Raw genomic sequence first — 27,501 nt, forward strand, 5'->3', positions numbered from 1 at the left:
TGAGCCACAGCGCCACTTCCCGGCTTTTTTCTTTTTGCTTATGTGGTGCTGAGGAATCAAACCCAGGGCCTCTGGCATGCAAGGCAAGTGCTCTACCACTGAGCCACCTTCCCAGCCCAACATTGAATATTTTTTAAGAGATGTAAAATAGGGACTGAGGTGTAGTTCAGTGGTAGCACACTTGCCTAGCATGCAAGTGTCCCTGGGTTTAGTGCCCAGCATTGCCCTCTCCAAAAGAAATGTGAATCATTAAACCTGGAAATCAGAATTTGTAATTTTTTGGGGGGAGGGGGCCGGTCGTGGGGCCTGAACTCTGGGCCTGGGTGCTGTCCCTCTTCAGCTCAAGGCTAGCACTCTACCACTTGAGCCACAGTGCCACTTCCCGGCTTTTTTCTTTTTGCTTATGTGGTGCTGAGGAATCAAACCCAGGGCCTCTGGCATGCAAGGCAAGTACTCTACCACTGAGCCACCTTCCCAGCCCCAGAATTTGTACTTTTTTAAAAATATAAAACATGGCTAATATATCTTACAACTTCTTCCACTGATTCCTATTTTCCATACTATAAACCTCAAAAGAAGTAACCTATGAATGGATCATGGATCATACTTTTTCATATACTCAAATCTTTTCTGTTGTTTTTGGTTGTGGGGCTTGAACTCTGGGCCTGGGCACTGCCCTTCATCTCTTCAGCTCCAGGCTAGTGCTCTACCGCTTGAGCACAGCTCCACTTCCGGTTTTCTGAGTGGTTTATTGGAGATAAGAGTCTCACGGACTTTCCCACCCTGGCTGGCTTTGACTGGGAGCCTCAGATCTCAGCCTCCTGAGTAGCTAGGATTACAGGTGTGAGCCACCAGAGCCCAGCTCTCAAATCTTTTTTTTTTATACCAGGGATTGAATTTAGGGCCTCATGCCCTTATGCTGGCTTAGCTTTTGCTCAACTATGAGAGCCATGTCTCCAGTGCTGCTTTTCTTTCTGGTTAACTGGAGATGAAGTCTCAGAAATTTTCTGCCTAGGCTGATGTTGAACCTTGATCTTCTGACTCGCAGCCACCTGAACAGCTAGGATTACCAGGGAGAGTCAGCAGCTCCTGGCTCCCACAGACATCTTTTGATCTGTTTTGAAACAATCTTTTTTTGAATATCTTTGAATATAGGTCATATGTATGTATGTATGTATGTACATATGTATGTATGTATGTATATTGCTGTTTTATTGTGGGCCTTGAACTCAGGGCCTTACGTTATTGTTAAAAAATTATTGTAAAGATGCTGTACAGAGGGGTTACAGTTACATGAGTAAGGTAATGAGCACATTTCTTGTCAGGCAAGAAATTTGTTGTTCTCCCACTATCCCTTCCCTCCCTGTCTTGCTTGACTTTCTTGCTTATAGTGACAGTAGTCTACCACTTGTGCCACACCAACAGTCCAGCATTTTTCTGCTTAACTGAAGATGGAGTCTCAGATTTTGAACCACTGTCCTCTAGGTTTCAGCTTCCTGAGTAGCTCCGATTACAGTGTTGAACCACTGGTGCCCTGTCCTTTTTTTTTTTGTTGTTGTTAGGATTTTGTAGTCCAGGCTGGCCTTGAACTTAGTGTCTTCCTACCTCCACCTTCTGAGTGGTGCCACTATGCCTGGTTTGATTAGGTCTCTGAAGCTGCATATTCACTGTGCAACATCATTTGCATATTTATATAAGCCACATCATTTAGTATTTTCAATTTTGTGTTTGGTTTCTTAAAGTTCTTCCATATTGTATGTATTTTTCCTTCCCAACAAAATCTAGATCTCTATTTTTTGGGAGGTAATGGAATTCCCCTTCTCCTTTTACCTAATTACTCCAAAACTGGCAGTCAACTTTTCAGCAGGTCATCCCTAACCACCTCCAGTCTGATTTAAATGCTTCAAGTCCATCCTGCTATCATGACTCTTGTCATACTGTACAGCAATTGTGAGTTTAATTGCTTATCTCTCCCAACAGACTGAGCTCTGGGAGAGTGTGAGACAGTTTTAAGAACAGATGAACAGAAACTTTTACTCAAGAAAATGTCTCTTTCAGTCTCTTCTTTCCAAACATTTTCCACAGAAAATAGTAGAAAATAACATTATAGTTTGATATAAAATCATACTTTGGAAGTTTTCCATTTGTTTGAGTTTTCTATTCTCTATTTCTATGAGGGAAAAATACATTATTCTATGCTATTTGTTATGAGATCATACTTTGGAAAGTTTGTTTATTCATTTGCTAGTTATTCCTTTGCCTTTAAAAAATCTGTATTTGGAAGAAATGCCAAATAATTAAAATATTTGAAAGTAAAAAATATTTGAAGGCAAACATAAGAAATGTTGTCCATTAAATCGTTTTTTTCCCTGCAAACAAAAGGTGGTTGGCAAAACATAATTCTAAAGTCATATAACTATTAATTTGGTTTTTGGAATGTGTGGATCATCCAGGATTCCTCCCTGATAATCCATCCCTAAACTCATCAAGTCCTTTAAGCCAGCTACTGCCCCATGTTCCCAAAGTTTCATTAGCCTATTAGAACTGGTGAGATATAGCAAGATGAAATTGAAAGCAGAAGGACTCTTGAAGTATTTATTGGCTAACACTAACAGCTAACACTAAAAGAACTTAATTCTTGTCAGCTATCCTAATATATCACAAATGTTAAAAACAAATGCATAAAAATGCTTTAAATTATATGTAGCCTTAAGGATGTTCATCAAAGAACATTCAGGTACACGAAAATAAAGCTATGATATTTTTTACTTAAAAGTTATGGGGGGCTGGGAAGGTGGCTCAGTGGTAGAGCGCTTGCCTTGCCTGCCTGAGGCCCTGGATTTGATTCCTCAGCACCACATAAGCAAAAAGAAAAAAGCCAGAAGTGGTGCTGTGGCTCAAGTGGTAGAGCTGAAGAGCTGAGGGACAGTGCCCAGGCCCAGAGTGCAGGCCCCATGACCTACCCCCCCTCAAAAAAAAGTTATGGACTATATATTTCTGTATTTATCCCATTTTTTAATAAAACAAAAAAAAGCAGTCCATATTGTTTATACATTCATTGAAAAAGGCCTAGAAGTATACATGTTAAACTATGTAACCAATGTTAATGGTGGAATTCATTCTTGGAAACAAAGGAAGAACATGTTTTGTTCAAAACCAGTGTTTTCATAGTCTAGAAAAATGCGATAATCAGCCGTTTTGATAATTGAAAATTATCTCTGAGACAATCATTTTATTCCATGAGATTATATTTTCACATAAGCAGGCCAAGGAGTTATTGTTGTTCACTACCGCACCTAGCAAGGTTGACAGGCAGATACCTGAGGCTTGATATTGTTTGAAAAGGAATCAATTGCATATTCTGTTGAAATAATTGGCACAGAAAACCCCTGGGAGATCTTTCATGCATGAAAGTGTAAACTAAAAAATACTGATTTTTTTGTTGTCCCTAGTAAAGGAAAAAAAATATTGCCATATAGCACAAGATTTTTGCTTGCTAGTCACTTGTGTTTTCCAGTTGCCTTGTGGGTATGTAGGTTTGCTAATTTATGTGATAAACTATAAATTGAGTATAGTCTGGGAGGGATGCAGGAGAAGACAAATCAGAGCTTTGGAAATGTCTTGATTTTAGACGTTCATATTGTTCAAAGGGTACGTAAACAATGGAAAGTATTGCCTATAGTTCTAAGTTTGATAACTAAATTTGCCTTTAAAATTACAAAACAAACCTTTCAGAGAACTGTTCTACCCTGTCCATTTCCTTCCAGAATACAGCAACTTCCAAACTTTTAACTTGGATGTGGTTATTGAGGTCTTGAATACCTAGCTTTAAATTTGAAGACACGCTTTCTTCCTTAGGTTTTACTTTCCATTTGTGTCTTGCCATGCTAAGAACAAATGAAAAACTTAGCCCTGCTGTACCCATTATGTGTAATTGATGACATCCTAGTTACACCTCAACCAAGCTGCTGAAAGCAAACAAAAGGAGAAACGAAAGAACAAATTCTTTCGGAGAACAACTAATTCTCCCTTAGAGCCCAGTGGTCTATCAGGGCCACGGTGAAAAAGATTTATGTAATGAATACTCCTTTACGCTTATATTTGTTACTATCGCTAGTGAAAAATTTACATATTGTATTGTGCCCAGCAACACAGAACTGAATATTCTGTATTTTAAGAACCTAATTCCCAGAGTCTCTCTACAATCTAGAAACCCAAGAACCGAGTCTCAGATATTCATACACACCTGCATTCTTTTCCCTCGTGTCCTAAATAGTGGAAGGGAGCTGGGTGTGGCTGCCGTGAGATGCCCTTCCTAGAGACCCGAGCGGGCTCCCCCAAAGACCTCCAGCCGCCTAGGAAAAACCTTTCAGGCTCCTCTAAATAAAGGGGATTTTTCTCGGGGGACTCGACTCCCTGGAGCCGGCCAAGGTGTGGGTGGGTGCGGGAAGCGGCGTGGAGGAGGCCGCCCTCCGCAGTGACTTCCCCGGGTTCCCGGTAAATGGGACGCCACCCTCCCTCCTCCCCGCGTGTCAGTTCCCAGGGGCGCGGCGGGGTGGAGTTGGAGGGGGGCTGTGCCGCCCAGACTCGCGGGAACACCTGAGACGGGGACGAGGCGGGTGCGGGGGACCCCGAGCCTCGGCTGCCCCGCCCCTCTCCCCTCCGCCCGGGCCCGCGCGCTCCCCGCCCCTCGGCCCCCCGTTCCTCTCCCAGCCAGGGCCCGCACGCCCCACCACCCCGCCCCCTCGGTCCGCGTCCCTTTCCCCGCCCCGGCCGGGATGCTCCCGCCCCTCTCTCCTTCCCTCTCCTCACATCTCTTCCCGAGCCCCCCCATACGGTTCCCCCCCCCCTCCCGGCTTTCCCTTCCCCGCCGTCCCAGCCCGTACTTCCCCCCGCCCCTCTCCCCTTCGCCCGGGCGCCGCTGTCTGGGAAGGCGGGAGGCAGGATGATTGACGGAGCCGCTCAGTGGCTGGGAGACTGCAGAGGGAGGGGTGTAAGGTAGACCGTGGAGCTTTCTTAAAACTGGTTGGGTTGGTCCTTAGACAGCCTTTTCCCAACCTTATTGGTTTTCCCGATTGGGTTGTTATGGTAACAAATGACGGAACAGTCCCTTATGAACCGGCCAATGAGAAGCGTCCTCTTTTGCGCCGCGCCTCCGAGCCGTCGGCATTGCGAAAGCCCTGGTTGGGGCCGGAAAGAAGGCGGTGCCAGGACGTCCTGCGGAAGGGGCGGGGGCGGGGCCTGTGACGCAGCCGGCTCAGCCAATCGCGCTTGGTTTCACCAACGGCCCCGCCCTTTTACCGCACATCTCCCCTCCCCTAGTTCATTTCGCACGACGCAGCGGTTGGGAACACAGACATTTTCGGAGCTGGAGCCGCCACTGCCGCCGCCATTTTGTGTCTGTGGAGAAAGAAGCTTCTTTGGCGGCTGGAAGCGGACAGAGATCACCCGTGAGACGGCGGCGCTTCATCCCCGAGGTTCCCCTGGTGTCGTCCCCCACCCCCCCCTCCGCGGTCAGCATGTGGTGAAGCCGGAGCCGTGAGAGGCCCGGGGAGAGAGGAAGAGGAGTCGGAAGGGAGGCGGGGTGTCGAGAGCGGCTTCAGCTTCAGCTGCGGCGGACCTCGGAGGGGGGCCGCGGCGCAATGTCAGAGCAGACGCCGGCCGAGGCCGGGGCTGCTGGGGCCCGGGAGGACGCCTGTCGGGATTATCAGTCATCGCTCGAAGACCTGACCTTCAATAGCAAACCGCACATCAATATGCTGACCATTCTAGCCGAGGAGAACCTGCCCTTCGCCAAGGAGATCGTCTCTCTCATCGAGGCCCAAACCGCCAAGGTTTTTATACACCCCGCAGCCTCCTATTCTTCTAATACCCCCCTCCCCCCTGATCTTAGTGTCAGCCTCATCCCAGGTCTCGCTTCCATCCCGAGGGGGACGGTGTTCCTCCTCTCCAACCCCCCCCTCCCCCCCCACTCAGGCTCGGTCTTTGGCCCAGGCTTCGAGCGTGGGCCTCGGGGGAGGGGGGGAGTGGGGAGGATAAAGGGTGGAGCCCCATTTCCGCTCACCAACTCCTTATTTAGGCCACCGCATTGTACGTCCCCACACTCCAAACACTCTTTTGAACAGAGCCCCTCGGGGTGGGCTGGAGGGGGAGACGAGAACTTAAAAGGCAGTTCCGAGTTTTATTTATTTATTTTCTCGAGAGGGGGGAGTTAAAGAGTTCAAACCGTTTTGAGCCCGTGGGAAGGTGGGGAGTGGTTACCCCGTTTTTCTCCAGTACCCTTTTTGGGGTATTTGTGCTCTGAGGGTTGGAAGGAGGTGAAGGGGGACCTGGGAGAGAGCTGCTGGTGGGCGGGTGTAGAGAATCGGCTCCCCCCCCCTCCCCTCCCGGAGTGGAGCAGCGGCCTGTTAGGAGCCCAACATGGCGCCTGAAAAGCACATGATGCGAAAGGGAAGAGAGGAGAATCCATTCCCTGCCAGCCAGGCAGCTGCTCACACCCGTCAGCCCCATTTTGGGGTGGGGGCGGCTATAATCAAACTTTGACTCTCTCATCGGAGGGTCTAATTTGCCCCCAAATAGGGGAAGCTGGGTCAAGGGTGGGGTTTGGGTGGTGGTGGGGGGAAAGAGATCTTATCCAACCTGTAGGTGGAGATCCGGCCCAGAGGGTAACTTAGCCTTCGTAGTTTCTCTAAAAAGTTGAGTCCCTCCGCCTCTTCCTTTTCTCTTATTTTTTTCCTCCCTTCCCTGATAGTGAAGGCGTGCTTTTCCTTTACCCTTTGACAGAAGTGGCCCTCTGCCACCTTTCATTTATTTCCCTGTAGTTCTTCCTCTTCTGTGGATTCATTTGGGATCGATATGTCATTTAAGTAAAGTTACTGTTAAACTTCATTATAAGTTTCAATAGATTCCCAGTACTACGTTTTAAGTTATTTTTCGAGCTGTACTTGCGGTTTAGTTTTTTCTAGTTGTTAGTGATTGCAATGATCAGGATGAGCCTCCTTTTAGCAGAGTGAACCCCTTTTAAAAGGCCACTATTTAACAACAACCACCAATATATTGTTTAGAGACGGTTTCTGTCTAGTGTAAAACTGAGTGGTCTGACTAATAAATGGTTTTGAAATGTGTGACTGGTATTATAAAATTTGTGAATAAAACATATAAAATATGTATTTGTCTTTTTTATTTACCTTTGTAAGGTGTAGAAGTTGTTTCCAAGACTTATTTTTATCTACGTGGTTGTGTGTTGTAAACAAAAGTCTTTAAGTGACTTGGGTTCATTCTTCTTTAGGTTCCATCCACTGTTTTGGGTAAATCAGTTCACAAGATACACGGTTTCAAGTGGTCCTATCATATCTTAAGAGGAAAAAAAAGTGTTTTTTTTCTTTTTAAAGGGCTCAACAAGAGTACTGTTTTCATTTTGAAAATACAAGTTTTCATTCACCTTTTCCTGTTGACTGAAACAGCTGTTCTTTTTAAAGTATGAGATTTAAGAAGGCCGTGTTCCTCATACTCGACATCCTTTTTGTGAATATCACATATTTGTTGGATGTAAACTTTGTTTTTGCCTTGTTAAAAGCTTAATAGGACATTAAATGCCTTTTGAAAAAGCACACTTGCATTTTTAACAAAATAACATTTAAAAAATCGAATTACTTCGATATATTTTGGGTTAATATTCCACAGCACCAAATGTTTAGCAGCATAGATTATCACTCCAAGAACAGCTTCCTTTACTGGTTTTTAGTGGATCCAGAAGACCTTCCAGAATCGAAAACTAAATGCTGGATACAGTGACCACATAAAACTTGTATTTGTGTATTCACTACACAGAGTGGTGAAACTAGATGGACTGTTTGCTGGCAAAAGACAGCTGAAATTTTGGAGGCACATGCTTCCTGGTTTTTTTGTTTGTTTTTTTGTAAAGCCAGACTTTGTGGGACTATCTTAATCTGGGTTGGAGTTGAGGGTGAGGGGTGGGAGGGTCTTCTGTCATTTGGTTAGCAATCTGGCTTGGTTTTGTGTTTCTGAGGGTTGTTTGTGTCCTTATTTAGCATCTCAGGCATTGCTGAATTTAAGGATTCACACCTAATTAGAATCATCCCATAAGGTAGCAGTACTGAAAGTATAACATAGAAGTACTTCACCTATGCAATAAAAGATTAATCTGTTGGACAGATTATGGTGTTAAGAGAGAGCCTGTTAATCCTCAATTGCTTAAATGGTATAAAACAAGACATGGTAAAGTCTCAGCAATACGATGTTTGACATGTTGGCACTAGTTTACCCACATGCAGTGGCCTTGTGGAACCCCCCCCCCTCCTTTTTTTTTAAGATAGCACTTTAAAAGAAACTCTTCATACAAGGTTTTTCAAAGGTTTCTTTAGTCACTTGTAAAGGGTGTTACAGAAAGAAGCAAGAGCATTTCCACACACTTGTATGGGCAATTGGTTTTGTGAAATCTGATGGCATTGTGTTTGCCAGAACTGTGGGCCTGCCCTAGCTACAAGTTATGGGTGTGTTCAGGGTTTAGATTTCTATACACATCGTCGTGGGGTGGGTAAGTGGGATAACCTGTTACCTTTTTTTTTGTTTTTGTTTTTAAGTCATGGGTGCTCCTGTGTAGTTAGTTTATGTGGTATGTCTTAATTCTCCTGAAGTCTGTGAACCTGCTGATGCTTTCTGGAAGCTTGGTGTGCATCCTAGAAGCCAGTTGTGGGTAGGCATTGCAGTTGAACTTGGGGCAATATTACATTGGAAAGGGCTACTTTTATCAGCATCAGCACAAATTTAGAACCTCTGGTTTGTTTGTGCATGCCAGAGGAAAAATAATCGTCGGAGAATTCATGCTGTGAAGAAAATCTTCAGGACATCCAGGTTTCCAGAGTCAAGTTCAACCTGATTTACATGATTCAGCGGCTGCTCCATCCAGTTTTTCTTGTATCAGTGACAAACTTGCACCTTCCTTCATGTTCATGTGCAAGTATTTTAAGTGTCTTGCCATTGACATCAGATGTGAAGTGTGTTTATAATTACTTTATTCATTGGGGTTATAGAGAAGTGATCCTAATTTTACAGGTAACAAAGCTTCACAGACTTAAACATACAAACACACTTTAGAAACTAGGGTTTCTACTTCATTGATTTAGGCACACTGATAAAGTGGGTCCCAAAGCTGATACTTGGGAAAATAATTGTTCCTCCCCTTTTATAGTTAAAACACAGGTTTTTGTTTGTTTTTTTTTTAAACAGCCACATGTGCCTGAAATCTTCAGTGGTAGATGAGTACTAGGGCTTACGGTTTGTTTTCCTCCTGATAATTCTAAACTGTTGTGTGCCTAACTAAAGATTATTGTAAGAGATGAGAACTTGATGGAACACTTAAGTTTCATAAACATTAATAGATCAATTCAAAAGTATTTAGTGCCAACAAAAAGAGGTCTGTATTGTAGGCTTAAAAACTCACTTTAAAAATAATTATTTGGTGGCAATTCATTATACTAAACTTCTCAGTTTCTTTTTATTACTTCAGGCTCCTTCCTCAGAGAAGCTTCCTGTTATGTACCTTATGGATTCTATCGTGAAAAATGTTGGAAGAGAGTATCTCACTGCCTTTACTAAAAATCTTGTTGCAACATTTATTTGTGTTTTTGAAAAGGTATATATACATTTAGAATTTTTTTTAAAGAAATGTGTTCCTGATTAAATAAATTTTGCCTTGTGTTGGGTTTTCTTGGGTGGTAAAATGTTTTTTCATTTGGACACTTTAACCAAGTACCTTTTCAAGGAAAGTGGCTACTGCTAATATTTTGTTAAATCCTTAAGACACATCCTAGAGTTTTATATGTTTACTATACTGTGCTTTTATTCACTTGAATTGTTCATTTTCAAAAAATTATGCATTGTTATTTTTATTGAGGATGTTTTATCTCCAATATGGGTAAAAATAAAACTTCTTGTGTACTTTAAAGTTTATTTAAATTTCTAGTATTAGTGTCAAAAAGCACAGATTTATGTCAATCTGTGCTTCATACCTAAAACACCACCTTCCCCCTTTTTAAGAGAAACATTTCTTGTTACATGGTTCAAAGTATGTTTTATGTGAATGTTGTAGATATGTGTGAATGGTGGGGCCACTTTATTAGCTTTAGGTTAATTTTGAAATTTTGCATTAGTGCTTAGAAGAAAAGGTTGCTATTTTCCATACCTAGAGATTGTATTGTAACATTGTATCTTGTAGTTTTGGTAATACAGTATTAAGTTGAAAGGGATGGATTTGGTACTCTGCTAGTTAAACTTTCTTTCATGTACTTAGGACATGATTATGAATTGTTGCCTAACTAACATTGATAATTTGTAGGTAGTTTTACATTTTTTAAGATGTACTGGACAACTTGTTAGATTTTTTTTTTTTTAGAATTGGAAGCTTTAAAAAATACTAGGTTTTACTTACAGTATATTTAGAAGAAATTTGGAAAACTATTGAAGTACTAAAAATGGCAATAGTTTCTTTGTCGATATTTGCCAAGTACTGTTTACCTGAGGCTTAATCTAAAAAGAAGCTAACCTCACTAATTTTGGCGGGGGGAGGGCTTAACCAACCATCAAGTTTCAGTTTCAGTATGGTTAAATTGCTTGTTAGATTTTACTGGATTTAACTTGGGTTTTACAATATAGTTGGTAAAATGACCTTATAGTAAATTTACTCTAAGAGTATAGTTAAACCCTAAAGTTAAAAACCTAATTGTGTTCCTAAGTGCTAGGTTACTCTGATGGGTAGTTTTTAAAAATTGTTAGGGCAGTACAAATGAGAATAGTTAAGTTATATAAAGCCCATAAGTGATTAAGATTTTGTGCTTTTTCATATCACAGCTTTTCATAGGGACTTACAATTGCATTACAGATTTGTAATAAATGCAAGACAGATTTGTCTTTAACTTGGTTACTACTAAGTAAATAGGTTTAGCTATCAGGTAAACTATCTTCTAGTTATATATAACAGAGTACTACTAGCATTAATATATCAAGCCCTAAAATGTGGAGACATTTTATACTTTTAAAAATAGTCTTGCCTGGGTATTTTTTTCATGAGTACTAGGTAATAACTAAATTTTTAAAGAATAAATACATGTACTCATGTACATTTTATAAATTATTACTGTGATATATGTTTACAAGTGAGCAGTATAGTTCTGTATGTGAAGTAGAACAGATTTGCCTAACTTTATATTTAATATATAAAACATTCTATAGTAACTTAACAAGCCATAGAATTGTTCTGTTCTTCTAGGTGGATGAAAATACTAGAAAAAGTTTATTTAAATTACGTTCCACATGGGATGAGATATTCCCTTTGAAGAAACTTTATGCCCTGGATGTCAGAGTCAATTCATTAGATCCTGCTTGGCCTATTAAACCTCTACCCCCCAATGTGAACACATCTAGCATCCATGTGAATCCCAAGTTTTTAAATAAATCGGTAAGTTTTCAACATGAATGGTAAATACTAGTACTTGATCAGATGCTAACTTCTGTAAGTGTTCTTTCCAGAAAGCAAAAACAGAAAACTCAGTGCTAGGTCAGTTCAATTTGGAAAAGTAATGGAAATAACATAGACCCTGTTTACTTGTATAACATTGATGGTTTTAAATTTGGGAAAAGTTTACCTGTGTTTAAGCATGATTGGCTATTAATAATTACTGATAATTCTTGATTATTTTTAGTTAACTCTTAGCTTGTTTTTAAGCTATATTTTTCTTAAGAAGTTATTTTTTCTTACAGCCTGAGGAGCCTTCAACACCTGGCACAGTGGTCAGTTCTCCCAGCATCTCTACTCCTCCGATTGTTCCTGATATACAAAAGAATCTTACCCAAGAACAACTAATAAGGCAGCAGTTACTGGCAAAACAAAAACAATTGTTAGAACTTCAGCAGAAAAAGCTGGAGCTTGAGTTAGAGCAAGCTAAGGCACAACTGGTAAGTAGGGAAAACTTGGTTATTTTAAGTATTTTAATGGTATAACAGTAGGAAAGCAATTGTGTTTGAGTTGTAACATTTTATTGATAGTGTCTTTTCCATCGCAAATTATGCTGTATTAGTCTACACACACACACACACACACACACACGTCTAACCTTCATTTTCAAGAAAATAGTTTTCTGTTATGTTACAGGGTAGCACTTTTTGAGTTTATAAGTAATGACACTGGAGAAAATGAAATCTCATAACATTGAATTTAACTGGAATAACTGTGCAGTGCAACTGGAGTATAGTGTTGAGCAGTTTCTTAGGTATAATCTGGTGTAGCACCTTGGTTTTTTGTTGTTGTTTGGGTATTAGTTTTTGTGCCAGCAATGGGATTTAAATTCAGGGCTTGGGTGTGATGCCTGAGCTTTTGTGCTCAAAGCTACCATTTTAGTCACAGCTCTACTTACAGCTTTTTGGTGGCTAATTGGAGATGAACCTCATGGCTTTTTTTCTGCCTGGGCTGGCTGTGAGTCACCACCCTCAGATCTCAGCATCTTGAATAGTTAGCATTACAGGTGTGATCCACTGGTGCCTCACAACACCTTAGTTTGACCTATTACATTAATGTGGACTTAATATTTCAGTTCTAAGATGGTAGGTGTGTTGGGAATGTTGTTGCATAATAGTTAATGTTTTATGAGCTTTAAGAACAAAGTTCCTAGAATTCTACAAAGTTAGTTAAACATTAAACATTCAGAAAAGTGTGTGTTTTTATGCATGGATGACTTTGTAATAAGTTCTTTCTTTATCATTGATATTATTAGATTTCCCCACCCCCTTACTAGGGCTTGAACTCAGGGTCTGGTCACTGTCCCAGAGTTTTGGTTTTTTTTTTTTTTTGCTCAAGCACTCTACCACTCTACCACTTGAGCCACAATTCTACTTCATGGATTTTCCTGTATGGGTTGGTTGCAAACTATGATCTTCTGATCTCTGCCTCCTGAGTAGCTAGGAGTACAGGTGTGAGCTACTGGTGCTCAGCTTCAGAAAGAATTTTTTTTTTTTGGGTCAGTCTTGGGGCCTGAACTCTGGGCCTGGGTGCTGTCCCTCAGCTCTTCAGCTCAAGGCTAGCACTCTACCACTTGAGCCACAACGCCACTTCCAGCTTTTTTCTTTTTGCTTATGTGGTGCTGAGGAATCGAACCCAGGGCCTCATGCATGCAAGGCAAGCGCTCTACCACTGAGCCACCTTCCCAGCCCCAGAAAGAATTTTTTGAGTTCATAAGTAATGACACTGGAGAAAATGAAATCTCATAACATTGAATTTAACTGGAATAACTGTGCAGTGCAACTGGAGTATAGTGTTGAGCAGTTTCTTAGGTATAATCTGGTGTAGAAAATTGAAAGGAAGAAGCAGACTGGGGCTGGGAAGGTGGCTCAGTGGTAGAGCACTTGCCTTGCATGCACGAGGCCCTGGGTTCAATTCCTCAGAACCACATAATCAAAAAGAAAAAAGCCGGAAGTGGCACTGTGCCTCAGATGGTAGAGCGCTAGCTGAAGAGCTGAGGGACAGCACCCAGGCCCAGAGTTCAGGCCCCACGACCGGACCCCCCCACAAAAAAAAAAAAACCCAAAAAAGGAAGAAGCAGACTTTCCCCATTCTATAATGGAAGTAACAGACCAGTTAGGTACATGGATTTTCTTTTCTTTTTTTTGGGGGGGTGGGGGTGACTGGTCATGGGGCCTGAACTCTGGGCCTGGGTGCTGTCTCTCAGCTCTTCAGCTAAGGCCACAGTGCCACTTCTGGCTTTTTTTTTTTTTTTGCTTATGTGGTGCTGAGGAATCGAACCCAGGGCCTCATGTATGCAAGGCAAGCGCTCTACCACTGAGCTACCTTCCCAGCCCTGGATTTTCTTTTCATTATACTTGCACATTAGAAATGTATATACGATAAATACACTATTGAGGAAGTATTACTGAAAACGCTGTTTTCTTTATATAATGTCAAGGAATTGAAATAATAACTATATAATTTATAGTATTAATATGAACATATATTTTGTATTTCAGGCAGTTTCTCTTAGTGTTCAGCAGGAGACAGCTAACTTGGGTCCTGGATCAACACCATCTAAATTACATGTTTCTCAAATTCCCCCTATGGCAGTTAAAGCTCCTCCCCATCAGGTTCCTGTTCAACCTGAGAAAAGCCGTCCAGGTCCATCCTTACAAATTCAGGATTTGAAAGGAACTAACAGGGATCCTCGACTTAACAGGATGAGCCAACATTCTTCTCATGGTAAAGATCAGAGTCACAGGAAAGACTTTCTAATAAATACGTTGAACCAATCTGATACTAAGACAAGTAAAACTGTATCCTCTGAAAAACTTAATTCATCTAAGCAAGAAAAAAGTAAATCAGGTGAAAAAATAACTAAGAAAGAACTTGACCAATTAGATTCAAAATCAAAATCAAAATCAAAGTCACCATCACCTTTGAAAAACAAAGTATCTCACACAAAAGACTTGAAAAATCAAGAATCTGAAAGTGCAAGGTTATCTGATGTGAACAAGAGAGATCCAAGATTAAAAAAACATCTTCAGGATAAGACTGATAGCAAAGATGATGATGTTAAAGAAAAGAGAAAAACGGCAGAAAAAAAAGATAAAGATGAGCACATGAAATCATCTGAACATAGACTAATTGGAAGTAGAAGTAAAATTATAAATGGCATTGTACAAAAACAGGACACAGTCATAGAAGAATTGGAAAAACAGGGGACAAAACCAGGGAGATCAAGTACAAGAAAACGATCAAGATCTCGATCACCCAAGTCTCGATCACCAATTATACATTCCCCCAAAAGAAGAGATAGGAGGTCGCCCAAACGAAGGCAGAGAAGTATGTCTCCAAGTTCGACACCCAAAGCTGGAAAGATCCGCCAATCAGGAGCTAAGCAGTCACATATGGAAGAGTTTACGCCACCATCCAGGGAAGAAAGAAATGCTAAGAGAAGCACTAAACAGGATATTCGAGATCCAAGGAGAATGAAAAAGACTGAAGAAGAAAGACCACAGGAAACTGCAAATCAACATTCTATGAAGTCAGGCAATGAACCAAAGGAAAATTTAGAAAATTGGCCAAGTTCCAAGTCTGCTAAGAGGTGGAAGTCTGGTTGGGAAGAAAATAAAAGGTATGATTTTAATATTATAATTATGTAATATTGAAAGGTAGTGTTAAAAGTTAGAAAATGTTGAATGTCACAGTAATTTATCTTTCCATTGTTTTTCTAATTTTTGTGCTGGTCATGGGGCTTGAACTCAGGGTCTGAATGCTGTTCCTGAGCTATGTTGCTCAAGGCTAGTGTTCTACCACCTGAGCCACAGCTCTTCTTCCAGTTTTTTGTGGTTATTTGGGAAATAACTGGCTTTTCCTGCCTGGCTTTGAACCCCAGTCCTCAGATCTCAGCTTTCTGACTAGCTAGGATTACAGGCGTGAATCACTGGCACCTGGTACCATTTAATTCATAAATCCCTGAAGGTTAAAGATTACTGTCATTCCTATTATGAAGAAAGAAACTGAAGTTTAGGAACGTGTCATCTTAAGGAAGATGAATCCAGGAAATCAGAATTCTTTTGTGTATGTATGTATGTGTGTGTATTTCTGAGAGACAGAGTGTATGTGAGTGTGCTGGTCCTGGGTCTTAAAACTCAGGGCCTAGGTGCTGTTCCTGAGCTTTTGTACTCAAGACTAGCTCTCCACCACTTGAACCAGAGTTCCACTTCCAGCTTTTTGGTGGTTGATTAGATTAAATAGTTTCATGGACTTTTCCTACCTTGGCTGGCTTTAGACTGTGATCCTCAGATCTTAGCTTCCTTAGTAGCTATGATTCTAGGTGTGTGAGCCACCGGCACCTAGTAGAATCAGAATTCTTTTTTTTTTTTTATTGTGAAAATACTGTACAGACAGTTATAATTACATGGGCAAAATGTAATGAGTGCATTTCTTATCAAGCATTGTTGTCTCCTCCTCTTTCCCCTTACCATCCCTTTCCATTCCCCCTCTCCCCTCCGAATTCTTTTTTTTCTTGTTTTTTCATGTAGTCTATATTGCTTTTGGAACTTGCTGTTATGTATTGTAACTAGGTCCTTTGAAAAGGAACCTTAAATGAAGTTCTTAGTATTAAAAAAAAACAACAAAGAAACACTTGAAGTAACATACAGCTTTTATGGTTTCAGCTTACAGCAAGGTGATGAACATAACAAATCTCCTCATTTAAGGCATAGGGAGAGCTGGTCAAGCACTAAAGGAATTTTGTCACCTCGAGCTCCAAAGCAGCAGCATCGATTAAGTGTAGATGCCAATCTTCAGATTCCTAAGGAGTTAACTCTTGCAAGCAAGAGAGAGTTAATTCAAAAGGTAATTATGATTAATCTCATGTCATTCATTCTCTTTTGCCTAATTTTTTTGTAAGTATATTTTTAATATTTAAAATGCATAATTTCTTTTTATCCCCCTCTGCAGACGAGTGAACGTTTAGCATCTGGTGAAATTACACAGGATGAGTTCCTTGTTGTTGTGCATCAAATTCGACAACTATTTCAGTATCAAGAAGGTAAACATAGATGCAGTGTACGGGATAGTCCTACAGAAGAAAATAAAGGTGGATTAAAAAAGAAACCTCTCTTATCTGATGCTGAATTAACCTACTATGAACATAAAGCAAAACTGAAAAGGACACAGGTTCAGCATTCATTTCCAAGACTTGATCTTTTAGATCCTGATATTTTTGACTACCCTTTGACTGATGCCTTGTTGTCTGGAATAGAATGTGAGCCATCCAAAAGTAAACATGCAAATAGGAATAGTGGAGCACAGTTTGACAGAAAAGAACAATTTAGTGAAAGAGCAAGACGTCTTTCTCCTATATCTGGGAGTCGTTCTTATGCTGAGAATCTTTCACCCCATGAGGGCCGGAGAAGACATGACGAGCAAGTCTCTGCTAAAGGTAGAAAAAGTTAAATCAGATTATGCCTATTGAATCACAGCAGTGAAGGGAAATGAAGAAGCTAAGTGGGGATGGATTTTATTGTTCAGACTACCTTCTTTTTATTTGCTTGTTTGTTTTGTAGTTTTTCCCATGTGGAAAGTGAAGAGAGCTTTTTACAAGGCCTGTTAGGGACTAGGTCCTTTTTATATGTAATTTGATTTAATCCTCACAATAACCTAATGAAATATCCCTGCTTTAAAGATAGGAATCAGAACTGGAGAGGTTAAGTAACTTGCTCTCAAAGTCAGATACAAGTATCTTGACAGAATGGGGGAATTTTTTTTTTAACCCCAGGTGTGTCTGAATCTAGAGGGCATCCTATTATCATCTACTGTTTTAATAGTCTCTCTTGCCAACCCTCTAATACAGTGAGATAGTTTATATAAATATGTATATGCACATAGAAAGACTTAAGGAATTTGATATAAACTCAAATTTATTGAAAATATTTTTTTCTTTTTAAAAGGTGTTCGAGAAGAGCAGAGATCGCCATTCAATGATCGTTTCCCACTTAAACGACCTAGATATGAAGATTCAGATAAACCATTTGTAGACAGCCCAGCATCAAGATTTGCTGGCCTTGATACAAATCAGCGACTTACAGCTTTAGCTGAAGACAGACCATTATTTGATGGACCTAGTAGGCCATCAGTAACAAGAGATGGCCCAACCAAGATGATTTTTGAAGGACCTAATAAATTAAGCCCTAGAGTTGATGGACCTCCTACACCAGGTTCTCTTCGGTTTGATGGGTCACCAGGACAAATGGGGGGAGGAGGCCCTTTGAGATTTGAAGGACCACAAGGTCAGATAGGAGGTGGGTGTCCTTTGAGATTTGAGGGGCCTCCAGGACCAGTAGGGACACCTCTGCGATTTGAAGGGCCAATTGGTCAAGCAGGAGGAGGTGGTTTTCGGTTTGAAGGATCCCCTGGTCTGAGGTTTGAGGGATCTGCAGGTGGTTTGCGATTTGAAGGACCAGGGGGTCAGCCTGTGGGTGGTCTCAGGTTTGAAGGTCATCGTGGTCAACCTGTGGGTGGTCTCAGGTTTGAGGGACCTCATGGTCAGCCCGTGGGTGGTCTTAGATTTGATAATCCACGAGGTCAGCCTGTAGGTGGACTTAGATTTGAAGGGGGTCATGGCCCATCAGGGGCTTCGATGAGGTTTGATGGACCTCATGGTCAGCCAGGAAGTGGGATCAGATTTGAGGGTCCTTTGTTACAGCAAGGAGTTGGAATGAGGTTTGAGGGCCCCCATGGCCAGTCTGTAGCTGGCCTGAGATTTGAAGGACAACATAATCAGCTTGGTGGCAACCTTAGGTTTGAGGGTCCACATGGTCAACCAGGGGTTGGGATCAGATTTGAAGGGCCTTTAGTTCAACAAGGAGGTGGCATGAGGTTTGAGGGTCCTGTACCAGGAGGTGGCCTGAGAATTGAAGGGCCTCTGGGTCAAGGTGGTCCAAGATTTGAAGGTTGTCATGCTTTAAGGTTTGATGGGCAGCCAGGTCAACCATCACTTTTGCCAAGATTTGATGGATTGCATGGTCAGCCAGGTCCTAGATTTGAAAGAACTCCTGGTCAGCCAGGCCCACAGAGGTTTGATGGACCACCTGGACAGCAGGTTCAACCAAGATTTGATGGTGTACCTCAAAGATTTGATGGTCCACAACACCAGCAGGCATCAAGGTTTGATATTCCTCTTGGTCTACAAGGCACACGATTTGACAATCATCCTTCACAAAGGCTTGAATCTTTCAATCAGACTGGCCCATATAATGATCCACCTGGCAGTTCTTTTAATGCTCCATCCCAAGGACTACAGTTCCAGAGACATGAACAAATATTTGACTCACCCCAAGGACCAAACTTTAATGGACCACATGGCCCTGGAAACCAGAGTTTCTCAAATCCCCTTAACAGAGCTTCTGGACACTATTTTGATGAAAAGAATCTTCAGAGTTCTCAGTTTGGAAACTTTGGTAATTTACCTGCTCCAATATCAGTAGGAAATATTCAAGGACCTCAACAGGTAAGTCTTACCATTTCTCTGAAATTATGTGATGTGTACATAAGTTAGCTATTTTGAATGTTTTAAGTCATAATTTATTGTATAAGGAAAGTTTTTTATAAAGATGATATACAGGAGTTAAAGGTACATAAGTCAGGTAATGAGTAATATAACATTTCTTTTTGGACAGTGTCACTCCTTCCTTTGCATTCTCCCAGTTCCCCCCCCCCCATCCCCACTCACAGGTTGTATAGTTCATTTTCAATGTAGTGTCTAGTCATATTTGTCGTTGCATTTGTTCACTCTTGGTTCTTACATTTCTGTGCCTCCCTTCTCAAAGGAAAGAGATTCTTTATGTACTTCATTCAGAACCTCATGTGCTAGGAAATTGGTGTGACAGTCCTTTGGGGATGATACTAGCAGCTTAAATCCCAAAGTAATTTTAACTCATCCAAGAGTCAGGGAAATATCTCAGTTTCTCTTCTTTCCACCTCTTTTTATTCCTCTCATTACTGTTGGTTACAGATATACTTTTTGGGGGGGAGGGGTTTGCTTTTTTAAAGTTTTAAGTACTGAAGTTGTAGACCTTTCCTTCATTGGATAACTGTTGAGGCTTGATATGGTTGAAAATAACCACTGGAGATGATTTCTTAGACTTTCTTTTTTTTTTTTTTTTGGTTCTGGTACTGGGGCTTGAACTCAGGGTCTGGGCTTGGCCTTTGGCTTTTTCACTCAAGGCTGTCACTGTGTTACTTGAACCACAGTTCCACTTCTAACTTTTTGCTGGTTAATTGGAGAGATCAGAGATTCATAGACGTTCCTGCCTGGGCTGGCTTTGCACTGTGATCCTCAGATCTCAGCCTCCTGCAGAGCTCAGGTTATAAGGCATAAAGCACTGGTACCCAGATTCTTAGATCAAGAACATCCTTACCCTTGAAATCATCCATGCTTTTACTAGTCTTCAATTCTTTCTATATTTTCACCAACTTTCTACCACTCTATCAAGTATAGTTGCTTGATTTAATTTCAGCACAGCATATTTGCTGTCTTCCAGATATACTCTCTCTCTATATATATATGTATAACTGTTGGTATGCTGGTTTTTGTTATTTTAGTTTTTTTATGAGTCAGGGTCTCACTGTGTACTCCAGGCTGGCTTGGATATTGCTGTGTAGATCAAGCTGGTCTGAAGCACATGATCTTCCTGCTTCAGTATTCCAAGTGCTAGGATTTTAAGCATGTGCTAACATGCCCAGCTTTTTGATATTCAGTACTTTGTAAAATATATATTGAATTTTTTTTTTTTTTTGTCAGTCATGGGGTTTGAACTCTGGTAGGGACTGGGCACCGTTCCTGAGCTTTCTTGCTCAAGACTAGCACTCAGCCACTTTGAACCATAGCTCTATTTCCAGTTTTCTGGTGGTTAACTGGAGATAACACTCTCATGGACTTTTCCTGCCAGGGCTGGTTTTAAACATTGACCCTCAGATCTCAGCCTCCTCAGCAGCTAGGATTATAGGTATGAGCCACCAGTGCCCAGCATTTGAACTAATTTTAAAGAGATGTTTTTACAATTTGTGATTCGTCCAGTTGATATTCGAATGACTGCTTTGGTTTATTTGCTCTAAATCTTCTGCATTAAATTTATTATCTCTAACTATTGACCATTTACGAAGACAAATTATAGTAGCGACTTTATATAGAAGAAAATAGAAAATAAGAAAATTTTGGAAAGCATATTATGAACATTTTTGAAAGTATTCTGTTTATGTCCAATAAGTTGAGGAAGAAAATATTTGTCTTAGATTTAAAGTAAATTATTTTAAAGTTAAGATGCTGTTACTGACATATGCCCTGTAATGGGGCTTAGTGTTATTCCTACAGTATATACAATTGGCAAATTTTTTATTAGATGTATAGTAAATATCACCAAAAATTCACATTGACACCAAACAGAGCTCATAAATGGACACTTATAATATATAACACTTGTGTAGCAGTCCTGCCTTCTAAACTACAAATATGGTATTTATAGGCCAGTATACTACCTACTTTATAATGGTTATTTATTTTAGTGCTGGGGATGGAAGTTGAGGGCCTTGTGCATGTTAGTCAAGTGATCTGTGACCAGGCCATACTCCCAGCCCTGGTTCTTTTCTTTTTTAAAAACATTCTTCTTGATATCTTTTGCAGTCTAATTTGTTCTGATTATAACTTATCAAAAAATGATGGACAGGAAGAATGAGCCATTGAGTTAGATGACAAATTGCTAATAGAAGCAGATTTTCTTTTATGTTTTTTTTTTTGAAACAGTCTTGCTGTGTAACCTGGCTGGATTGTATCCTTTATTCTCTTGACTCAGACCTCTTCTACTGCTAGGATTATTAGTGTGTATTACTATGTCACTAGCTCCTATGATTATGTATAGGTTTCACCACTAGATACCAGTTCTTATATTTGTTAAATACAGAAAAATGTATCCCAAAGTAAAGTGACTTATATAAAGCCATACACTTCATTGTTAGTTGTGTTATATTTCCATGGTACCTTAAATTTTTCAAGGAATATTGAACTCATTTTCAGTTCCTTATAATGATAATAGAAGATATTATTCCTGTTTGTAGAAGATCTAGAAATTAACAGTAGGCCTTATGACATCTATTAATGTTTCAATGTGATTATAATGTAAAAATTTTACTAATAGAAAAGACATTCTTAAAATCAAGGTTTATCTTAAAGGTTCTGACTGGTGTAGCTCAGCCAGTAGCATTTGGCCAAGGACAACAGTTTTTACCAGTTCATCCACAAAATCCAGGAGCATTTGTACAGAATCCTTCAGGTATGTACTCTTTGAACTTTTTTTTCTTTCCAAAAGACAAATAATTGCTGGTTTGTTCAATAGCTATGTCACTCTTAAACAAAATTTTGAGATACCATCTTCAATTTATAGAAATGTAATCTGGCTGAAATGTTTTGGTTCCTTAGAGTTTATGTTGTTGATGTATATTCATGATGACTAGGTTTATAGCTAATAATGATTAGACTGGGGCATCGTAAAAAAGAGAAGGAATTCTACTGAGCGCAAGCTGGAAGGAGATGCTACAGGCGGTAAAAATTTGTTAATATAGGATGACATAAATGACAAACTGCAACAACTTTATTTGATATTTTGAGTGTGTGTGTGTGTGTGTGTGTGACTGTGAGTGTTATGACCCACTAAGTATTAAGTGAATACTGGGGCTACTACCTTATAAACAATTCATTCTTAAGTTTTTTATGAGCACACAGGTGGAAGAAATGTGATTTCTTAGCCAAGTCCCCTGATTTTAGTTACTGTAGGATAAATCATAACGAATAATAATATTTAAAAACGAATTTTAGTTTTACTATGTGGTAAATCGGAAGCATATAAATTACAGTGATTTGTAACACAACCGCAAAATCAAACAAGTTGCTTTAGTTTCTAAGTAATTAAAAAAACCTTACTCACTTAGACAAGGGTAGATCATACCTGTAATACTAATTACTCAGGAAGCTGAGATCTGAGGATTGCAGTTTGAAACCAGCTTGAGCCGAAAAGTCTATGATCTCCAATTAACTACCGAAAGTCAGAAGTGGAGCTGTGGCTCAGTGGTAGAGCACCAGCCTTGAGCAAAAAAGCTAAGAGATACAATGCCTAGGTCTTGAGTTCAACTACTTATAAAAAAAAGCTCTTTGTGGAACATGATTTTTAGGACAGTGTTAAGTTACTCACATTACTTTTTTATTATTATTTTTTTTTGTCGGTCGTGTGGCTTTTTTTTACTCACATTACTAATTTAGGAAATTTTCCCAAATTGCTGAAGTAATTCAGTAAGTCTTTAGCTTTCTTTTTTTTTTTTTTTTTTTTTGGTCGGTCATGGGGCTTGAACTCTGGGCTTGGGCGCTATCCCTGTGCTCTTCAGTTCAAGGTGAGCACTCTACTACCACTTGAGCCATGGCACCACTTCTGGTTTTCTAGAATTTTATTGGAGATAAGAGTCTCATGGACTTGCCTGCTGGGGCTGGTTTTGAACCACGATCCTCAGATCTCAGCCTCCTGAGTAGCTAGGATTACAGGTATGAGCCACCGGCGCCCGGCCAAGGTTTTAGCTTTCTTTTATGCTTTTGGTTTTTCATTGTGATACAGTGCCCAGGTCCAACTACTACTAATAAAAGCTCTTTGAGGAACATGGTTTTTGAGATAGTGTTACGTTACTCACATTACTAATTTGGGAATTTCCCAAAATTTCTGAGATAATTCAGTAAGTTTTTAGCTCTCTTTTATGCTTTGACTCTTAAATGGTTCTTAAATTGTATCAGCTTGAAATTCATTTAATTAATATGAAATAATTTTGCTACTAATTTAAATTTAATTTTTTTGTTATCTTTTAAGTAGTTGTACAAAGAAGTTCCCATTCTACAAAACCGTATATAAGTACAAAGTGTCTGACAACATTGTCACCCATCTCTTAACTACTACTTTCTAATAGACAGACTACTTTGTGATTTTGTTGTTGTTGTTGTTACTGCAAATAAAAGGTACAGAGGGGCTGGGAAGGTGGCTCAGTGGTAGAGTGCTTGGCCTTGTATGCTTGAGGCCCTGGGTTGGATTCCTCAGCACCACATAAGCAAAAAGAAAAAAGCCAAAAGTGGTGCTGTGGCTCACGTGGTAGAGCGCTAACCTTGAGCTGAAGAACTGAGGGACAGCGCCCAGGTTTATGTGGTACTGTGGAATCGAACTCAGGGCCTCAGGCATGCAAGGCAAATGCTCTACCACTGAGCCACCTTCTCAGCCCTACAGAAAGGATTTGAGATCTGAAGTTAGGAGAGGTCAGAATTAGAACTTCTACCATTTTATACTTGGGTAAGGTGTATTTTCCTTGCTGTTCAGTTTCTTTCTATGGAATGAGGAGGTTGTAGTGTCAGTATTTGCCTGAATCAAATGAGATAGTGCATAGAAGTACTTTGTAACTTCTGAGTGCTATGTTAACATATTTTCCTTTAGAAACCAGTTTTTCTTGTAAAGTACTGTTGGTTGTATTGGGGTTGGTGGCAGGAGTGTCCCTAGATTTTCTTCTGGCTTTCACAATGTTGGGTTATACATATCACAGGAAATCATTTTATTCCCTTGGGTTGGGAGTATTGGATGAGATGTTAGGTTTGTCTTCAAGTTCTACTTACTCATACAAGAGGTATGAACAATATTCATTGGGCTGCCTTCAGCTTCTCTTAGGTTTCCTTCTCTACTTTGAAAGTGAAAATACCATTATCCTGTGGTTATACTTTTGCTCATTTAGTCATTCAAAAATAAATTGTTAGCTAGGCACCTGTGGCTCACGCCTGTAATCCTAGCTACTCAGGAGGCTGAGATCTGAGGATCGTGGTTCAAAGCCAACCCGGGCAGGAAAGTCCATGAGACTCTTATCTCCAATAAACCACTAGAAAACCGGAAGTGGCGCTTTGGCTAAAGCGGTAGAACGCTCACCTTGAGCTGAAGAGCACAGGGACAGTGCCCAAGCCCCATGACCGACAAAAAAAAAAAATGTTCATTTGAGCCTTGTACTAGGAAGAATTTAATAAGGTTGATCCTTCAATGAGCTTTTTAGTGTTTACTATTTGATTTATATTTTGCTTTAAATACCGTACATAGTGCCAGATACCTCAGTGCCTGAAAAATATTAACTCATTTAGGTAGAACTAAGATCTTTACAGGCAGGGGGATATTGAGGCACAGCTTGGCAACTTGAACAAGGTTCAGTTACAAAGAGATAGCTGGCATGGTAGTTCATGTACCTGAGTTCTAATGGAGTGTAAATATTAGGCTAATGGGTAAAGTACTATTGTAATTAATTATTGAGGTTGATTTATTCTTTCATGAATTCAGATATTAGCCTACACTGTATAAGATCTGTGATAAGCATAAAGACTGTATAAAAATGCTTGAGGGTAGGGATTATGCATATTGGGGATACAAATTAAATTTCTATCCTAAAAGGAATATTTAGTGGTTCATAACTTTTCCTCTAAGGTATAGTACCTGTATAATAGTGATTAAAAATATTTTTATTTATTTTGTGGCAGTAGGATCTTAATCCAGGGCCTTGCGCATACTTGGCAAGCTCTTTTAACCACTGAGTTGCCAATCCAGCTTGCTTTTGCAATTGACACAATTATTAGAAAGAATACTCCTTCGCAAAATACAGTATTAGATTGAGTTAACAGAAGAGATTGTTGTCACTTTTATTCAGATAATTGAATCTTCAGTCAATCTGACACATTAGCAATAGTTTGAGCTGCTTTGCAAGGGCACTTGTACATAACACAGGTTGTAAGTGTAGGTGTACTATTAAATGGCATGGCTCTTGCCATCAGTTCCATTAGATTTCATGTCAGGAGCTGTGGGTCAATATTTCTACTTGGGTTTGGTCTTTTCTAGCTTCTTTTCCTCCTACAAATCTGTGCTAAGAAATTATACTGCTTTATCCGGACAAAACTGCTTTTTCCAAGTTAGTTAGAATATGAAGACTAAAGAATTACAAAGGTGGAAAGTTCCACCTAAGTGTGGTGTGCTACATTACATAAAAGGGAGGATGAGGCTTTTTGTCCTCTGTATTCTCCTTTTGTGTGTCATGGGATTATTCGACAAAAGGGGACAATGCTGGCACTTTTTCTGTTTAGATAATAAACAGCTAAAGTATTTCTTCCTGTGTTTTTTCAAATGGTGATCTGTCAGTGTAAATGAAAACTAAGCCTTTGAAATAAACACATCATTAATAAGATTTTATCAAATTTATTGTTGAATTTTGAAAATGCTTTGTATAACCTAAGTTCTTTCAACAATGTTATTCTTTTTTTTAAGGAGCTCTTCCTAAAGCATATCCTGATAATCATCTCAGTCAGGTGGATGTAAATGAATTGTTTTCAAAACTGCTAAAAACAGGAATTCTCAAATTGTCCCAGCCTGATTCAGCTACAACACGTAAGTATGGCTTTATCCTTCATGTATATCAAGTTTTATAAAGTTAGAGATGCATTATATAAGTTAGGATACAAGTTCTTATTGTAACTAAATTTTTAGGTATAATTTTCTTATTTTCTTTTTTTTGTGCCTATATTGGGCTTGAACTCATAGCCTTGCACATTTGCTTGCTCACAACAGGCACTTTACCATTTGGAGCCAGGCCTCTCATCCAGCTTTTTTGTTGGTAATTAGAAATAATGTTGTGGTCATTTCTGTTTGGACTAGCTTTGAACCTAGATCCTTAGTCTCACAAGTAGGTCACCAGTGCCTGGCCTAAATTTTCTCTTTTATTATAAAATAGAATTTTATTGTTATTATTAAGGTGTTGTACAGAGGGGTTACCATTTCAGGTAATGTGTACATTTGGACAATATCAACTGTTTTTTGAAAAATAAAACACATGGTTTATAGTGAAATTATTTTGAGTTCCATGGACATTTGTATCAGTTAATTAGCATTGCTGCAAATGTTGTTTAGTAATTATGTAGTGATTATTCTATGTGGTCCTTTTATGAAAATAATTTGTATATTGAGAAAATAATGTTAAGGTACTGTTTAAAGAGTTCTGTAATCAGTAAATTTCAGATCAGAAGCGCTGAATAGTAGTGTAATACTTGGAAGATAATATCGGAAAATTTTGTCTCTTCGTTTTTAATTGCAGAGGTAAATGAAGTTGCTGCTCAGCCTCCTGCTGAAGAGGAGGAAGATCAAAATGAAGATCAAGATGTTCCAGATCTTACTAATTTTACAATTGAAGAATTGAAACAGTATGTAGTCATAATTTTCATAACAGTAGGCACAATTACTGTTAGTACTATTTCATCTTGTTCTTTTACTGTTCTGAAATTTAGGAAACTTTTTGTCTTTCCTGAATATGGTATATATATTTATATGTACGCTATACATTTTGTGCTCTCTCTCCGAATAGGATATGTGTATTTTGTGCCAGTCATGGGGCTTGAACTCATCTCATGGGGTCTGTCTCTGAGGTTTTTTGCTTGTTGGTTTGTTTGTTTGTTTTTTGACTCAAGGCTAGCTCTCTACCACTAGAGCCACAGCTCCACTTTTTCTGTTTTTTTGGTGGTTAATTCTAGGTAAGAATAGTATGGCCTTTCCTGCATGGGCTGATTTCAAACTGCTATCTTAAGATCTCAGCCTCTTTAGTAGCTTGGTTATAGGTGTTAAACAAGCCTCCAATGCACAACATATGTATTCTTTAAATATGTATGTTGCATAAGTGCATATGCCCTCTACATTTCCATTTTTCTATCTGGTTGGTGGAGATACAGGGAATGTATTTAAAAACTGATGCTCTTGGGCTAGGAAGGTGGCTCAGTGGTAGAGCGCTTGCTTTGCATGCTTGAGGCCCTGGGTTCGATTCCTCAGCACCACATAAGCAGAAAAAAAAAGCCAGAAGTGGTGCTGTGGCTCAAGTGGTAGAGC

General features: G+C 39.8%; 1 protein-coding gene across 3 annotated transcripts in view; it reads left to right on the forward strand.

The window, feature by feature from the left end:
• Positions 1–5,294: 5,294 nt before the first annotated feature.
• The window catches only part of Pcf11 (PCF11 cleavage and polyadenylation factor subunit), a 30,485-nt gene continuing 8,278 nt past the window's right edge, over positions 5,295–27,501 (forward strand). Inside the window, exons 1-11 of one of the 3 annotated variants that reach the window (XM_013014083.1) lie at positions 5,295–5,834; positions 9,530–9,655; positions 11,288–11,476; positions 11,779–11,973; positions 14,035–15,155; positions 16,201–16,381; positions 16,487–16,577; positions 17,479–19,037; positions 21,756–21,855; positions 25,897–26,016; positions 26,720–26,825. In XM_013014083.1, coding sequence (XP_012869537.1) covers positions 5,643–5,834; positions 9,530–9,655; positions 11,288–11,476; positions 11,779–11,973; positions 14,035–15,155; positions 16,201–16,381; positions 16,487–16,577; positions 17,479–19,037; positions 21,756–21,855; positions 25,897–26,016; positions 26,720–26,825 — 3,980 coding nt within the window. In that variant the 5' untranslated portion in view covers positions 5,295–5,642. Of the gene's footprint in view, positions 5,835–9,529; positions 9,656–11,287; positions 11,477–11,778; positions 11,974–14,034; positions 15,156–16,200; positions 16,382–16,486; positions 16,971–17,478; positions 19,038–21,755; positions 21,856–25,896; positions 26,017–26,719; positions 26,826–27,501 lie in introns of all 3 variants that reach the window. The other 2 variants (XM_013014081.1, XM_013014082.1) reach the window with 2 other exon arrangements.

The sequence above is a fragment of the Dipodomys ordii genome, unplaced genomic scaffold, assembly GCF_000151885.1.
Source record: "Dipodomys ordii isolate 6190 unplaced genomic scaffold, Dord_2.0 Scaffold22, whole genome shotgun sequence".
Taxonomy (NCBI): Eukaryota; Metazoa; Chordata; class Mammalia; order Rodentia; family Heteromyidae; genus Dipodomys; species Dipodomys ordii.